This window comes from Priapulus caudatus, unplaced genomic scaffold, assembly GCF_000485595.1.
Source record: "Priapulus caudatus unplaced genomic scaffold, Priapulus_caudatus-5.0.1 Scaffold1, whole genome shotgun sequence".
Classification (NCBI taxonomy): domain Eukaryota; kingdom Metazoa; phylum Priapulida; class Priapulimorpha; order Priapulimorphida; family Priapulidae; genus Priapulus; species Priapulus caudatus.
The window spans coordinates 1,606,072-1,620,057 of NW_014577062.1; the positions used below are offsets into that span (position 1 = coordinate 1,606,072).

At 43.6% G+C, this 13,986-nt stretch overlaps 2 protein-coding genes across 2 annotated transcripts in view; both read left to right on the plus strand.

The window, feature by feature from the left end:
- Positions 1-862: 862 nt before the first annotated feature.
- LOC106810310 (protein Wnt-4-like) overlaps positions 863-13,986 on the plus strand; it is a 48,090-nt gene continuing 34,966 nt past the window's right edge. The window contains 1 exon segment of the mRNA XM_014813653.1: positions 863-1,637. Within this exon segment, the coding sequence (XP_014669139.1) occupies positions 1,555-1,637 (83 nt within the window). The 5' untranslated portion in view covers positions 863-1,554.
- LOC106810226 (actin, cytoplasmic-like) lies at positions 3,549-7,326 on the plus strand. The gene is made up of 6 exons (XM_014813548.1): positions 3,549-3,644; positions 4,566-4,717; positions 4,988-5,227; positions 5,468-5,714; positions 6,064-6,255; positions 6,493-7,326. The coding sequence occupies exons 2-6, from the start codon at positions 4,589-4,591 to the stop codon at positions 6,816-6,818; spliced, it is 1,134 nt and encodes a 377-aa protein (XP_014669034.1). The 5' UTR covers positions 3,549-3,644; positions 4,566-4,588; the 3' UTR covers positions 6,819-7,326.

The window sequence follows — 13,986 nt, forward strand, 5'->3', positions numbered from 1 at the left end:
TGTGTGTGTGTGTGTGTGTGTGTGTGTGTGTGTGTGTGTGTGTGTGTGTGTGTGTGTGTGTGTGTGTGTGTATGTGTGTGTGTGTCTCATCGGGTGCGCGAGAGCGTGTGCGTGTGCATGTTCGCGTTGTCACAATATTATGTGGAACGTAGCCGCGTGTCTTCAAACCACAATATGTGGGCGAATTGCGCGTGAAACACACGTCAGTTTAGAAACCGTGATTGATTGTTTATACGTGTAGCGGTTACACTGAAACACGCAGTTTGTAACTTACGTATATAAGTATACGCACTGTATGAATATATATATATATATATATATATTATACTGTGTTCGGTACCACGCATGTGTACGTACACGTACACGCCTCAGACGATAGCAGTGACAACGGAAAACCGGGCGATGGGTCCCATAAATGTCACTATAACTCACGTACGGTAGCAAAAAATCAAACAGCAGAATCATCAACGTGTAACTAAGCGTTGTTGAGCGACTGTACCATCATATTATAGATGCTAGACCACGCCAGTAGCACTGTATACTTGAATTACGGGAAAGTTTCATGTGGCTGGGTCGAGCGATGCTATATGATAGACCTGCTATAGAGGTGTTTTTGAGCTAGCATCATTATTATTGATGTAAATAATGGTAGTATTCGTATATATATATATATATATATATATATATATATATATAAACGTGCGTGCTCGCGCAGGGGAAATACGGTTCGTGGGCAGCAAAGTTAGCAGTGATTGGCGTAATCAAGAGGCTATGTGGCGCACGGCCGAGCAGCCAGTAGTATGTTACGGATGAGAGGAGCGACTCGCGACATCTGTGACGAGCTTTGATAGGCGCCCAGCAACAAACGCGCCGCCGACTCTCCGCCAAATTGCTCGCCGGGAAGTTCAGACACTATAGCGTAAGCGATACACGCGCGGCGGCATCCAGCGATCTTCGCTAGTTCTCTCTCACTCTCTGTGCGGCTGCTGCTTCGACGGCGCGTCTCACCCATACGAGCAACCAGCGACCTCAGACTTCGCAGTGAAGAAGTTACAGCGGCGTGTACAACAAGTGCTTCTAGACGATATATGCGCACGGACCGCGTGCTGCCTCAGCGATAGCGTGAGAACGTCGGCAATATCTAGGCGACGGCAGCAGCGGCGGCGCGGTGGATTTACCGTCGTCGACTATACTGATGTAGACGACCGACTCCTGCGCAGCGCGTGAAAATCTCTTACGTGTGTATCTTCACTAAACACGCATCTGTGAGCGACATCGACGGGCGGAGAGAAGTAACTCCTGTGAGATTTACCGAACGAACGAATTTTATACGTATATATATATTTATTCGTTTATTTATAAAAATAAATTAATAAATATATAAACATAAAAAATATATATAATGGGTGTGGTTGCACACATAACTACATAAATATAGAAATAGCTAAATACGAAGGATAGCTATCTATAGCTGGATAAGACACAAAGGAATAGAAAGCAACATTGTTGTTTACCGTCAACAACTATAGTCCATAGAATGCGTGAAAAATCAAAATGAAACCTCGTGGGCTTTATTGGATATATACTTGTCTTCTGATGGTCGCCATCATAAGACAGACGACATCGTTCAGATGGTTGTAAGTATACATTATAATCATATTTCGTTGTTATGATAATCATATTGTCAATATTATTATGCAATATTTATACATATATGTGTGTGCGTGCGTGCGTGTGCGTGTGCGTGTGCGTGTGCGTGTGCGTATGCGCGTGCGCGTGCGTGTGTGCGTGTACGTGTGCGTGTGCGTGTGCGTGTGGGTGTGCGTGTGCGTGTGCGTAAAGAGAGAAGAAAGAGGGAGAGAGGAGGAGAGAGAGAAAGAGATGAGAGGAGAGAGGATCATTCTGTAAATGCAATGATGACGATTTTGTAGTGTATGTCATATATTTCTCTCAGCACACTACAACCATTGAATGTGGTGGTCTTGCTTGTACTATAGTGCCATTTCCCCCCAAATGTGTATTAGCTATCACGTAAAATATTCTACAATTATTAGCAATAGAAAGGGTTTATATTATCGGCTGGTTAACGTCAACTGCGTGGAAAATATACCACTTTGTTATCTTTTTATAACCGAACAGATTTTTCTTGATCTGCGCTCATAATTTCATTTCATCTCTTGCGATTTTTCGAACCTGGATGTATTTGAAACTAGAACGTTTATTCTGATGACTAGAGTCGCTATCGTCGCAAAGCTTTCACACATACGGAACGCTGTCTCTTATGGCTGCATGGCCTTTCGTGGTATCCAAGTTACTGTGCGGGACTACCTAGCATGCCATTGTAAATACGAGTACCGAATGATCGATGATTTGTGTTAATTAATCGCTGTCATAGGTACCGTCACAATAAATTAAATTTCCATCAGTGCGCAATTATGAATTCGGACATGGCGGCGCCAAAGCGTATACACAATCACCGACTGTACGACATTCACGATACGTCGCCGTTCTGCCGAATAATTTTTTTAAATTCAATCGTTATACCCGTTCAAAATGTCTATCTTAATAAACACATATGAAGGTTCTGCATATCTTTCTTTATATAGGTATTTATAGCGCTATATGTAATGGTCATTTAGTTTTATCTATTTTATTCTTTCACCCCATAACCTTTTCTTTCTGCCCCTTCCTCTCCTTCCCCGTCTTTCTCAGTCACCATGTTCCTTCTTTTTTCGTCCCGTTTCTCGCTCGTGTTTTGTCGCTTTATATATATATATATATATATATATATCTCTCTCTATATATATATATATATATATATCTTTCTCTCTCTTTCCCTTTATCCCCCTCTTTCTTTCTTCTTACTCACTTTTCCTTTTTTTCTTTTTTCTTTACTCTTTTACCTAATCGCTCGCTCTCTGATCCTGCTTGTTGTCTCGCGTTTCCTCACTTTCTTGCTCCGTCTCCCTCTCTCCCTCCCTCACTCTCTCTCTCTCTCTCTCTCTCTCTCTCTCTCTCTCTCTCTCTCTCTCTCTCTCTCTCTCTCTCCGTTTTTCCTTATCCGCGAACTCCTTCGCTCTCACTTTCTCACTCCCCTTCTCACACTCTATCGCTCAATTTTTTCTCTCTGTTTCGCTCCATTTTTCTCTTATTCAGTCTTCTTCTTCTTCTTCTTTTTCTTCTTCTTTATCTTCTTCTTCTTCTTTTTCTTCTTCTTATTCTTATTCTTATTCAGTCTCGACGATCTCACGAGCAGACGCGCATGTGAAAACAATACGCACGCACATGTACACACAGGCACGTTCCGCGCAAATAAACATATAGCGCAGCGGCTGCTGATTATCACGCTTTGTTATGGATATAGGAGAAACTGGAGAAATTGTTTCACGGTGCAATGGCGCGTATTTCGGGATCGAGTGAGGCAGGCAGCCGCGACGGGCCATGGCCGAAATAGACGCATTCGACTATGGAGAGCATTGCGTTTCAATCGGGCCAGATCGCGAACTCGGAGGCGGCTTGTCCCTTTCCTATTATGGCCAGCCGACGGTGCGCGCAGTGCCCAGCGCATGAGCTATATAAACGCCGACCAGCGAACAGCGCGCGTGTCAGTGAGTCGATCGCTCCCCATACATCCAGCTCTTCTGGTGAGTCGGTGGTTTGTTCGCTAACCGTATGTGTGTTATGTTGTGTGATGTGGTTTGACGCAAGGCTGCAACCAACGTGCGTTAATGGCCACGTGTTACGCGGGCACTCGCTTAAATGATTTCAGTTATGGCAGTATTGTATATTTGAACATTCTGATTATTTCAGAAGAGCGGCTGCTAGTAGATTTTGTGGATAATTGTTAGGAATCTCAGGGCATGAGGATAGAACAGAAAGATTCCGTGTCTGCGCTAATCTAAGGTCTACAAAGCCGTCACCTAATTATTTATGGGTTCCGTTCAGTGTTTTGTGCCGATGAAGTTGTGCGTTTACAAGACACATATGCGTGTATATAGGTTTAGACTGTCACGTTTCGTCTAGTACGCGGTGAGCTTCACTGACTAATTCCTTGGGTGCAGGAAAAGTAATGATGATGTATATCCGGAGCGTTTATTAGCAACACATTTGTGCGCGTAGCGTGAGGCTGAAACTATGAAAGCGGGTCGACAAACTTACTGGAAAATTCATTCATATGTAAGAAATTGTTCCGTTAGTAGATGGCGTAGCGAACAATTCATCGTTGCCTTATAAGGCATTGGAGTGCTTGCAGACTGATTGGCTCGAACGCCTACTATAGCACAACATTGCTTTATTTATAGCGTGCGTATGAAACACGCACAGCCTTGCCGAATGGTTCGCGCCTGAATGTTTGTTTGTAGAATTTAGCAGGGCAGAAAATAATAAAGTCCAGTCTAGGAACCTATTAACGATCACCACAGCCGTTGGCCGACGTGTTGCTGCTGAAACAAGACGGACCCGATTCTATTTATATATCGTAATGTAGCCGCCTTGCTCCGCCTATAGAGGTAACACAGCGCCGACATGGGTCGGCGATGAATAAATGTTTCGTTCGTCTATTGCAGTACATCATACCTAACCAGCAAACATGTGTGACGACGACGATGTAGCGGCACTTGTTGTGGACAATGGCTCCGGAATGTGCAAGGCTGGTTTCGCCGGTGATGACGCTCCTCGTGCCGTCTTCCCTTCCATCATTGGGAGACCACGTCACCAGGTACGACCCGGTCTTTCATCTATTACTGTCATCTCATAATTGGCGCATTTAGCAGGGAAACAATGAGGCATCGGTGTGTAAAGATACCGTGTATTGATTTTAACTAAGACTTAACGGGGATGAATTTCGTAAGATTTAATTTATTCGAGAATTCAGAAATTTTATTCAAATAACGTTAAATAAGACTATTATAAAATTTTTTCACTAATCAGTCGATTTTCATACCCGCGGGCCGTTTTAGTAATAAATGCGTTTTTCTTTCGCGAATAGGGTGTCATGGTTGGTATGGGTCAGAAGGACAGCTATGTAGGAGATGAGGCGCAAAGCAAGAGAGGTATCCTGTCTCTGAAGTACCCCATCGAGCACGGAATCGTCACCAACTGGGACGACATGGAGAAGATCTGGCATCATACCTTCTACAATGAACTGCGTGTTGCCCCAGAAGAGCACCCAGTCCTGTTAACTGAGGCCCCATTGAACCCCAAAGCCAACAGAGAAAAGATGACACAGGTGGGTAATGATGAAATAATTGATAATAATGATAATAATGATAATAAATAATGAATAATGATTGGTAAACCTGTAAATTTCAATTGACGATCATTTCACAGCACCTGGCAGAGAGGGTGGTATTAACAGTGTTACTATCGTTCTCATATATTCACACAGCAAAAACGTTGACGCGTAGCATATTTTGTGTCGTTAAACTAGTAAATATTTATAATGAACTCTAATTCATTTCGTTTGCAGATCATGTTTGAGACCTTCAATACTCCTGCCATGTATGTAGCCATCCAGGCTGTCCTGTCACTGTACGCTTCCGGCCGTACCACCGGTATCGTGCTGGACTCTGGTGATGGTGTCAGCCACACCGTCCCCATCTACGAGGGTTACGCTCTGCCCCATGCCATCATCCGTCTGGACTTGGCTGGACGCGATCTGACCGACTATCTGACCAAGGTCCTGACTGAGCGTGGATACAGCTTCGTGACCTCTGGTGCGTATATACCCATTGTACACCAGCCTAACTCTATTCCACTCCACCATAACCCCACTCCACTTTACCCAAACCACACCCGACTCTTCTTCACTCTACGCTATCGAATAGGGTACAAACCAATCTTGATCTTAAGTATCATTTGGGCGATGTGGCGTTTAATATCTCTTCGTAACCAAATAGACGAGAACGAGTGAGTAACCGTTTAGAAGATTTCCCTATCGATGTCCATCGACCGCGCGATTGTTTCAACACTTGCTTTAGTCAATGTAATATCGGCGGCGATTGTGAACATGTTCGACTTGCGTATGACCTTCGAAGCATTTCGACCCGGTTATCTCTTGTACAGCTGAGAGGGAAATCGTGCGTGACATCAAGGAGAAGCTGTGCTACGTCGCCCTGGACTTCGAGCAGGAGATGGCCACCGCTGCTGCCTCCTCCTCCCTGGAGAAGAGCTACGAGCTTCCCGACGGACAGGTCATCACCATCGGCAATGAGAGGTTCCGTTGCCCGGAAGCTCTCTTCCAGCCATCTTTCTTGGGTATGTATATTTAAAATCGACAGCGAACTATTAAAGCACTAAGCAGTATGTCGAAAAATATCGAATTATGTTAATCTGTGGCATGGTATTATTAGAACAGAGTATATTTTAATTTTAAACGTAAATTGCCTCGGTGAGAAACACCGCGCGTTATTACTGTTACGTCTATGGCGGGTGGTAGGATGTAGTCGTGTCTATGAACCGCTTTGTTAATTTTGAATCGTTATTCAACTACAGGAATGGAATCCACCGGTATGCATGAGGCTGCCTACAACTCCATCATGAAGTGCGACATTGATATCCGTAAAGATCTGTACGCCAACACCGTCTTGTCCGGTGGCACCACCATGTACCCAGGTATTGCCGACAGAATGCAGAAAGAGATCACTGCTCTCGCCCCAAGCACCATGAAGATCAAGATCATTGCTCCACCAGAAAGGAAGTACTCCGTATGGATCGGTGGCTCCATCCTGGCTTCCCTGTCCACCTTCCAGCAGATGTGGATCAGCAAGCAGGAGTACGACGAGTCCGGCCCAGCAATTGTGCACCGCAAGTGCTTCTAAGACGTTTAACGGTCACCATCATCATGCGTCGTCTTCTTTGCCGTTACGTTGTCTTTCCACAGCAAGCGAGCCTTCACTGTTGCCTGGCGGAACCGCAGTTGCCATCGGTATTTTACAACCAGAGTGACGGGCCGTTCCATGAGGCCCTCCCATCCCGATCTTCGCTACTGTGCCTGTTGCTCCTGCGTCGCGCTCGATGACCGTGGGCTATCACTTTACCGTGCAGAATTGGCCGACCGGGGTTGTCGGTGTGAATACCGGGCCTGTTCAGAGGACCAGCATGTTTCATTATACAGATCAGCAATTTACGGCAGGCCTTCCGCATTTCGACCGTAGCATTTATTAGAATTCTTTAGCAATTGCGTCAGTTGTATTTTTTGAAATTTTAGTTTTAGTTGGCATTTTCATCGCCATTAAATATCGGTCCGGTCGGTTGTAAACGTTTTGAACGGTTTTAGTTGACGTCATGAAAATATAAATATTAATTTGACTGTATTTGATTCCTCAATTGTTGTTGTATTGTGATTCTTTTGCTATTCACATTTCTAATTTATTTATAAAAACGCTACACGCGGTGTACAATAAATATAGCCCTGTCACAACATCTAGCTTTCGAGTAAGTTTAACTCGGCCTGTTAGCGAATATCTTTTCTAGACGAAGCGTGTTACAGAAAGTAAGGTAACGTATTTTTCCAGATTCAATCCTCCACGAGAAACAAGAAGAGCAAAAACAAGTAATTGCTGACACAACGCGCGAAATGTAATTAAATGTATACGATAACGCCATATATAATAGCACGTAATTATATATAAGAGCCTCACTTTCGTTTGAGATGCCACAATCAATTGTACAACGCTTATCAGCAACAGACGCGGCGCCAAAAACGACTAACTATATATTTCGCAAATATCTCGCTAGGTGGAGCCGCCAAACAACTCCGGTGGTTAGCAAGTTACTTCTCGCCGCGTTCGATCTTCCGAATACGGCCTTACCGCTGCTCAGTTGTGCCGACGTCTGATTTGTCGTAACGCTGCGAAGCGCCACCGCTAAATATGGTGCGAGAAACGGCACCGCATCGGATGGCTGTTTTCAGTGCACGTACGTCTTGCTAGAACGAGGCGTTCGCTGGTGTGGAGGCAGGCGATAATGGAAGTCGAACCTTCCAGCTCATGTTACATATCTCATATTACTTTTCTTACTTACGTTGTGTGCTCTCAGAGCCCATAATTATTACAGTGAGCTCCTTGCACTGGCAGTATAAAAATCATCAATGCGTTTAACTTAATTAACGCCCAAACTGAGATAAGTAGCCGCTCTTGTGCGTACACAGTAAAAATTAATATACTGTAGGCCTAATATGGTAAAAGGACCATGGAATTTTGTACTCTAAAAGATACGTAAAAACACAAGCACAAACAATAGCTTGATGTATGACAGGTAAAAAATGCCTTTATGGAATAATTGCTAGTAGTAGTGTATGTGATATTACCTCCTTCATTCTGCTACATGAACTCGCAAACAAAAACAAACTAACTAACACACACACACACATATGTATATAATATATACATAATATGAATCATATTATGAAGATTCCTGCCCGTGGCTGCACGCAAGGTAAACGCCTTATATGCACACACACACACACACACACACACACACACACACACACACACACACACACACACACACACACACACACACACACACACGCGCGCGCGCGCACACACACACACACTCACTCACACAAGCAAGCACGACAACACGAACACACACGCACACGCAGGCGCACTAACGCGCGCATGCATGCGCAGTCACACGGTCGCACACGCACGCACGCATGCAGAGACACCTATACACACATGCGGGTGCGCGCGCGTAGACAGGTACATTAACGCAATCTCTGTCGGCGTGCCTTTGATCTTCCCTGCTCCCCTGTCAACCGAACATTTTCCGGATACCCTCCGGCATTCTCCTGTTTGGTGACAATATTTTCGGAAGAAAACAAGCGAACGGTAGCAAAATTGCTGTATAAATGGCCATAAATGGTCATTTTCGTCGCCCTACCACATCCGCGCGCGGTACTGTACTCTTTGTTTACGCGACCCACAATTTGTGCCTTTTATAACCAAAGCGACTGTCACCTGTTTAGATGTCACGTCGACCTCGGCCGCTATTGTCCGAATGCTTGCACCGCGAGCGTTCCAAGAGCTAATGCATATCAACGCCCTTATGTAACTAACGTGTCTTGATTGCAATCTAAACACTAGGCTCGTGTTGCTAGTAACATAGACGACGTATATAAACAAATAAATCAATATATATATTATATATATATTATATATATTATATATATATAATATATAGGATATAATATATATATATTATATATTATTTAGAGGACGTAGAGAGACAGAAGAGGAGAGGAAGGGACGAGGAGAAGACGAGAAAAGCAGTCGAGAGAGAACGAGATACAGAGAGCAGACGTGCTTAGAGCCGACTCCGATAGCGAGAGAGGAGGACAGCACAGCAGACCAGACTGAGGAGGACGAGTTGGAGCGAGAAGATGATGGCAGAGTCTGGAGAAGCAGAGGAGAGTAGACGAGATGATGGTGGACAGGTGAATGAGAGAGAGAGAGAGAGAGAGAAGGGGGGGGGGGGGGCGAGGGAGCAACGAGAGGAGTAAGAAGAGAAAGGAAAGAGGCAGGGACCTGGGGGAGAAGAGAAGCGCGCCACACACATACACGCAACACGCACACACACACGCATACTTATACATTACCGGCACACAGCACACGCGGCGGACACACGCACATGTTACACCACAGATACAAGCGGACCGAGAGAGGCCAGCGTCTCTCGTTGGGGGTCTCTGCATTGTCTTAAATTTTCGGAGGGGGCATCCACAGACTCTGTGGCGCGGCCAGTGATTGGCTGTTTATTACACCGCAGCCGCAATGGTCTTTGGTGTGTGCGTCGAAAAAAAATAGATGCGCGTGCCGCATAGGGTGCTGTGAGGAGAGAGAGGATCATTCTGTAATGCACGTGTGATGACGGATTTTGTAGCTGTATGTCTATATTTCTCTCAGCACACTACACATTGAATGTGAGTGAGTCCTTGCTTGTACTATAAGTGCCATTTCCCCCAAAATGGTGTAGTTAGCTTATCACAGATAAAATATTTACAATTATATTAGCAATAGAAAGGGGTCTATATATTATCGGCTCGGGTTTAACGTCAACTGGCGTGGAAAATATACTCACTTTGGTATCTTTTTATACGGCGAACAGCTGTGCTTCGTTTTTGACTGCTTTGCGCTCATAATTTCATTTCATCTTTGCCGATTCTTGGCTCGGGCAAGCTCTTGTAGGATTGTATTTGAAACCTAGAACGTTCTGTGGTCATTTGCTGTGCATATAGACTTTAGGAGTGCTGGAAAGGCTGCACAGGACTTAACGATATGCCGTGCCTACTCAATATGCTTTGCACATAACTATACCTGGTTAATTTCTACGACTTTAGTGTCTCACTAATAGACTGTCTGCATTGGCCTTTTAATGTTGATCAGATTTATACACACAGCTCTCAGCTTGGACGGAAGAAGCACAACTAATAGCTTATGTTAAAACACCATACTCTTTAATAAGTGAGATATACGGAGTTAACCGAAATGATCAGATGTATTTGTGTGTTATATCGCATGTATAAAGTACCGTCACAAATAAATTAATTTTCCATCAGTGAACAGCAATTATTGAATTCACGGGACATTTAAAAGAAGCGGACGCCAGGATATATGGCTACACTTATATCATTAGCTTCGTGAGTCATGTGGGTTGCTAGCTCGTAAATTTTTCACGCATACGCAGTGAGACGGCGTCTAAAGGATTCGTGCTCAGAGCATTTCGCGGGATAGTGCTGGGTAGCCGCCGGGAATAATTTTTGGCGCTAAGGATTACTCCTCACCATCGGTGATGTTCACACCTCAGGGTCCCGCAAAAACGCATCCGTATCAGCTCGCAATCAGACACACGACCCATCACATGGCACAGGTATTTTTCACTGAGACATACGGACATAGTCCTCTGTCTTTCAGGTTTTACGCAGACGAAGTATCAAACATACATTCCAACGCAACGACCACATTCACCATTACAATAGCATTTAAACACGGATGCGGGTCGCGTCACTACTTAAGCTTACTTGCTCACACACAATAATCCAGCTCTACAATTCTATGCTCTGTTCGCGCCCGGCAACGCTGGTGCTCTTGGTGTACACCCGCTCAGCCGCAATTGCTCTTTCGGGCTTTGCTCTCGCGGTTGTTTGCTCGCGCTCGCTACTACGCTTACTCCCACTGGTTTCCCTTTTTCTTTATTTTTTTTATTCGCGGTCGGTGTTTCACTAGTTCTCTCTCGGTCATTGCCCCCTGCGCGCGGTGTCTGAAGCACCTAGTCCAGGTATTAGCGAACCGTTTTCTGGTAGTTTTTCAGAATTATTTATTTCAACCAACATCGTATTATTATGTATTATAGGCGGCTTATTTTGTTTACTCGGTCTTCCTATATCGCTGAGGGCCTTTTCACCCTGTGATATTGACAGGTACGTTAGCTATGATTCACGAATATATATGCTAATTGCCACCCGCACTTTCTGCTATTGTGGAACTTGCTGCGCCATCCGTCTACTCATTACGTGGCATCTGATCTGGTACGCAGCCAAGTTCCTAAAGCCTGTAGTGCGGCCTAATCTTAGCAAAATTCCTACTGATCGTGTCTTGGAAAATATCATACACAGTGTCTCGCCAAGATATGACATGCGTATCTGATCTATGCTACTCTATTATTATCTCATATCTATCTATCTTATCATACTCGCTATCTAGTCTATCTATCTTATTCTGATCTATCTTATCTATCTTATTCTTCTTATGCTAGATCTTATCTATCTATCTATCTAGTCTACCTATCTATCTATTGGCGAGTAATCTTTAGCCGCTACTGTTATATTTAGTCTTTTATAATATTTTACTCTATGCATTTGTTGTGATTCTATATTTCGTTTGATTTTATTTATTCAAATATCTAAGATCATTCACGGCATTACGTCAAGCTAATTTCTATCTCATGCTTGAAATCTCGATATGACATTTAGCCTTCTCATGCTGCTAAATTGCTTATATATGTGATTAAATAATATATGCTGCTGTCTATCTATCTAGTATCTAGCTATCTACCTTTATCTATCGTAATCTATCTAAGTCTATCTATTTCTATCTATCTAGTTCTATCTAATCTATCTCGTCTCTTCTTGTTGTTCGCCGATATCTTTTCGCTTTCCTTTACCCGTGCAATTAGGTTTCGTCGTTATGGCTTTCATTATTCGGTCGGTTCGCTCTACTCCACTGCGTTTGTGAGCTGTTTGGGATGCGTGGCGATGCTGGACTCGGTGGTGTCAGTTGACATTGCTTTCGCTGTTTTGCTGTTGCTTTGCTTGCTGGCTGCTGCCCTGCTGTGGTGCGGTTGTGGGGTGGGTTGTATTGGTGATAAGAGGTGTTGCTGTTGCTGCTGTTTGCCTCCGCACCAGGGCGGCAGGCCATGCTCGCTGCTGGTTGTTTTTGGGGGCGGTGGTTATCGTGGCAGACCATGTTCATTAGATATCTCGTTGCTTCGAATATGCGTCTCATCTTATTAACTGGGGATCTAATGCAGTAAGCATACCTCTGGAGACTTTCGACCTACGCGCTGCCGAGGTATGGGCGACTTGTTTGTATGGCATTGGTTTTATCTGGGCTTTGGGAGGAGAAATCTACTGCTAACGAAAACGCGTTCATTCACGATCGTCTGTAATCCACACGTCACGAGTATTACGTGCATAAGATAGAGCCCACAGTTAAATTTTACTATTTACATAAGATAGTCTCCTCTTGAATCTAGGTTAAGCTGGATACCAATTATAAGATTGTGTGCTCTATTGTTTATTTTAAACGACTAACCCTGATAATATTGATAACTTCGCCGGATCATAATTGCTTTGCCTTCGATTCAGTACATGCGCATACTGAAATTCACAATTACCTACACTCATAGGTAATCCTTCGATATAGAATATTACTGTGCTTGATTGTCACGAGGAGTTTCGGTTACATGGAACATTCTCAATTCCATGTTTTCGCGCGTTTTTGGCAATGGGGCATTACGACTATATCCGTTAACTAATATTAATTCAAACCAGTAGTGACCGTATAATTTTGATCTTTGCTGCCGTAGATAATTACATCTGAGACAGTGGACTGGGCTAATATCACTCGAGATGTGTCACGTACGAGGTGTTGATAATCTTCTTTACTAAAAGAACCGTAGCTACATTTTCGAAAACCATACTTTTTGAGTTCACCCAGCACTGGCGTTCTGTCTAGCATCTGGGTGAGATATAATACGTTACATTTTACGGCAAATATATTGGCACTTCATGGTCCTATGACACTTTTATTTTATATGAACGAATTTTTATGGCGCTCGTCATGGACAAAATTACTTGTTTTTTGTGTTGCCGGGGCGTCCGCGCATCAAATAATGGAGGTTTAGATATGTTGCAGATGACTAGTTTATGTAACGCAAGCAATCATGTATTTTGATGAATTATACAGCCTGATACATGTCTATCTTCAGACTGGCAGTAATTTCGGAGGATGGTCTTAAATTAGTTCGCAGTTGAGGGCATCAACCTTGTCTCTTTTTAAATATTTTTTGAATCCAAATAAACCGACGAAGACCATTTGACGCAAGAATCCTTCCTTTGTATGACCATTATTTTAATAGTGTTACACTAGCGCCCTACTTGGTGATGGCATACGCTATAATAGCGCATTGGATTAGATAACGCGTGTAGTGAAACCGTAGAATACATGTAAGTCTTAAGTATAATTTCATTTTCTAAACAGTAAGCAAAAATAAAAAGATGCGGAACAGAAAGAGATGCCTGATTCATTAATTAATGCAGTCTATTTATTGCTGTTATGCTAAAATTACGAGTCGGATTAATAACAGCGCAGAGGCACGCACAAGGTCACAATGATGCATTAGCTACTATGGCATCAATAAATTAATTGACAGCTACATTCACTATATTTGCTTACAAAAAAACTAAGAACCTCATACCTGTTT